The following is a 2213-nucleotide window of genomic DNA, read 5'->3' as shown; positions in this document are numbered from 1 at the left end:
TGTTCGCAGGTTAGTTCCTGGGTCACAGACTCGGAGCTGGAAATGACTTTGGAGCTGAACTCAAAGGGATCGAGGGAGGAACTACTTTGGTAGAATTTGAACCCAGGACTTGTAGCCAGGGGCGCCTTCTACTTGCACCAGGAAAGCGTCACCGAGAGCCACGATGGCGGCCTGGGCAGGGAGGCGGGCGGGCTCCCCCAGGCGTCTCCACTAGTCTCCTTTCGCAGGAGAACACAAGCCTCGCCCACTTCCGCTCATAGAAAGGCCCGCTTCTGCCCCTCCGCCCCGTCGCAGTTGGTCTCGCCCGGCTTGGCCCCTCCCCCCCCGCTGGCTCCAGAGCGTACTTCTCCCTCCCCACGGCGGGGGCGGGGGGGGGTGTCCGCCTCACTTCCGGCCGCTGCAGGCGTTCCTCCCCGACAGCTCTCTCTCTCTCTGGGGCGTCCCTTTTGCGAGAGCGCCGGTCTCGCAGAGTGAGCGGCGGCGCCTTCCCTCAGTCCCCCCCCCTGCACTTGGTACAGCCCTGACGGCTTCCTCGCCTCCCGACCCCCACCGCCCTAAGCCCGTCCCAAGATGGCGGCGCCCTTGTGCGGCGGCCCGTTCGGCCTGCGGGTGAGGGGGGCGGCGCGGGGCGGGCGCGGGGCGGCCCGTTCGGCCTGCGGGTGAGGGGGGCGGCGCGGGGCGGCCCGTTCGGCCTGCGGGTGAGGGGGGCGGCGCGGGGCGCGGGGCGCGGGGCCGGCGCGGGGCGGGCGCTCTCCCTCCCTCTGCCCCTCATCTTCCCCTCTTTGCGTCCCTCAGGCGGCCGTCGCCGGGGTCCCAGAGCTGCTGTCCGCCTGCCGCGGCCTCCACACCTCCGCGGCGTGCTGTAAGGTGAGGCGAGGGCGGAGGGAGCGCGCGCAAGGCCTGGGGGCTGGGGGGAAGGGTAAAGAAACTGCGGGGAACGGGATGGGGGCGGGGCGTGGAGGGCGCGCTTCGTGACCTTGGCTCCGCCCCCAGAACCGCGCGGCCCGGGTCCGAGTGGGGAAGGGAGACAAGCCGGTGACGTACGAGCAAGCCCATCCCCCGCACTACATCGCCCACCGCAAGGGCTGGCTGTCCCTGCACACGAGTAAGTGGGAGCCCATCCCCGACCCCTCCCCACCCCCATTCCCCCCGGGAGCGGCAGTCTTCGCAGTGCTCCTTCAAAAATAACTGTGACCCTGGAACCGCCCCCACAGCCGTGTCCCTAGAACCCAGAACGACTTCCCCCTTGGGGCCGGCCCCCCACGCGTGGCATTTACATCCTGCCGACATCCCTACTCCCGGTGAGATCCGAGAGCTTTGCTCCCCTCCCCCGCCCCGCCCCCCCCCTCCCCCCGCAGGGGGCGGGGGAGTTCGGTCTTGCTCCAGCCAGGATTCAGGCCCGCGTTCTCCCGGGGCCCTCCCGCGGGCCCGCGCTCAGGGACCTGTATCCCCAGGTAACCTGGACGGAGAGCAGGGCGCGGCCGAGAGGACGGTGGAGGACGTGTTCATCCGCAAGTTCCTGTACGGCACCTTCCCGGGCTGCTTGGCCGACGAGGTGGTCATCAAGCGCAGGGCCAACCAGCTGGTCATCTGCATGGTGGTCCTGCAGCGCCTGGCGCCCTCCAAGATGTACTTCCTGGTGGGCTACACGGAGGCGCTGCTCTCCGCCTTCTACAAGTGCCCGGTGCGCCTGTGCCTGCAGACGCTGCCCGCCAAGCAGGTGTACAAGTACATCTAGGGCCCGGCTCGGGGGCTTGTTGGCGGCTGCCAGCCAGGAAAGCCCCCCCACGTCTGTTCTTTAAGAGGGGCGTGGTCTCTGCTGCTGTGATTTTTTGTTAAATCATATTTATAATAAAACTTTGCTTCTGGTACCTAATTGTCTTGCAGCGGGAGGTTTGAACCTTTTGTATGAGCGTGAATGAATGGGGAGCATACTGCAGGGTTGACAGGTTCCAAACTCTGAGACAGATAGAAATCGGGTAGCCAATGGGGAGAGAAAAGGGGAGGGGGGCAGGCAGAGCCCCCCTGGGGTGCAGAGAGAAAGGGCAGATGGGAAGGGGCCTTGTCCCCCAGGATTGAGGATTAGAGCTGGGGACATGACTGAACACTTCAAAGAAGGGAAAGTTGTAGATGATAGTTGTGGACAGCAAGCTGGGCATTATTATCTTATAGATTTAAAATTGGACAAGAGAGGGATCACTTCACAGGTGAAG

At 65.6% G+C, this 2213-nt stretch overlaps 1 protein-coding gene across 1 annotated transcript; it reads left to right on the top strand.

Annotated features, from left to right (window-relative positions):
• Window positions 1-365: 365 nt before the first annotated feature.
• MRPS24 (mitochondrial ribosomal protein S24) lies at window positions 366-1876 on the top strand. The gene is made up of 4 exons (XM_031949894.1): window positions 366-609; window positions 796-867; window positions 994-1105; window positions 1455-1876. Exons 1-4 carry the CDS (start codon window positions 571-573, stop codon window positions 1736-1738), a joined length of 507 nt encoding a protein of 168 aa, XP_031805754.1. The 5' UTR covers window positions 366-570; the 3' UTR covers window positions 1739-1876.
• The last annotated feature ends 337 nt before the right edge of the window (window positions 1877-2213 follow it).

This window comes from Sarcophilus harrisii, chromosome 2, assembly GCF_902635505.1.
Source record: "Sarcophilus harrisii chromosome 2, mSarHar1.11, whole genome shotgun sequence".
Taxonomy (NCBI): Eukaryota; Metazoa; Chordata; class Mammalia; order Dasyuromorphia; family Dasyuridae; genus Sarcophilus; species Sarcophilus harrisii.
This window is presented reverse-complemented; position numbering and strand designations above follow the sequence as displayed.

Coding starts and splice junctions, on each gene's coding strand:
- MRPS24 (XM_031949894.1), top strand. CDS start 571: ATGGCGGCGCCCTTGTGCGGCGGCCCGTTCGGCCTGCGG. Junction 610..795: donor GCGGCCCGTTCGGCCTGCGG/GTGAGGGGGGCG, acceptor TGCGTCCCTCAG/GCGGCCGTCGCCGGGGTCCC. Junction 868..993: donor CCTCCGCGGCGTGCTGTAAG/GTGAGGCGAGGG, acceptor CTCCGCCCCCAG/AACCGCGCGGCCCGGGTCCG.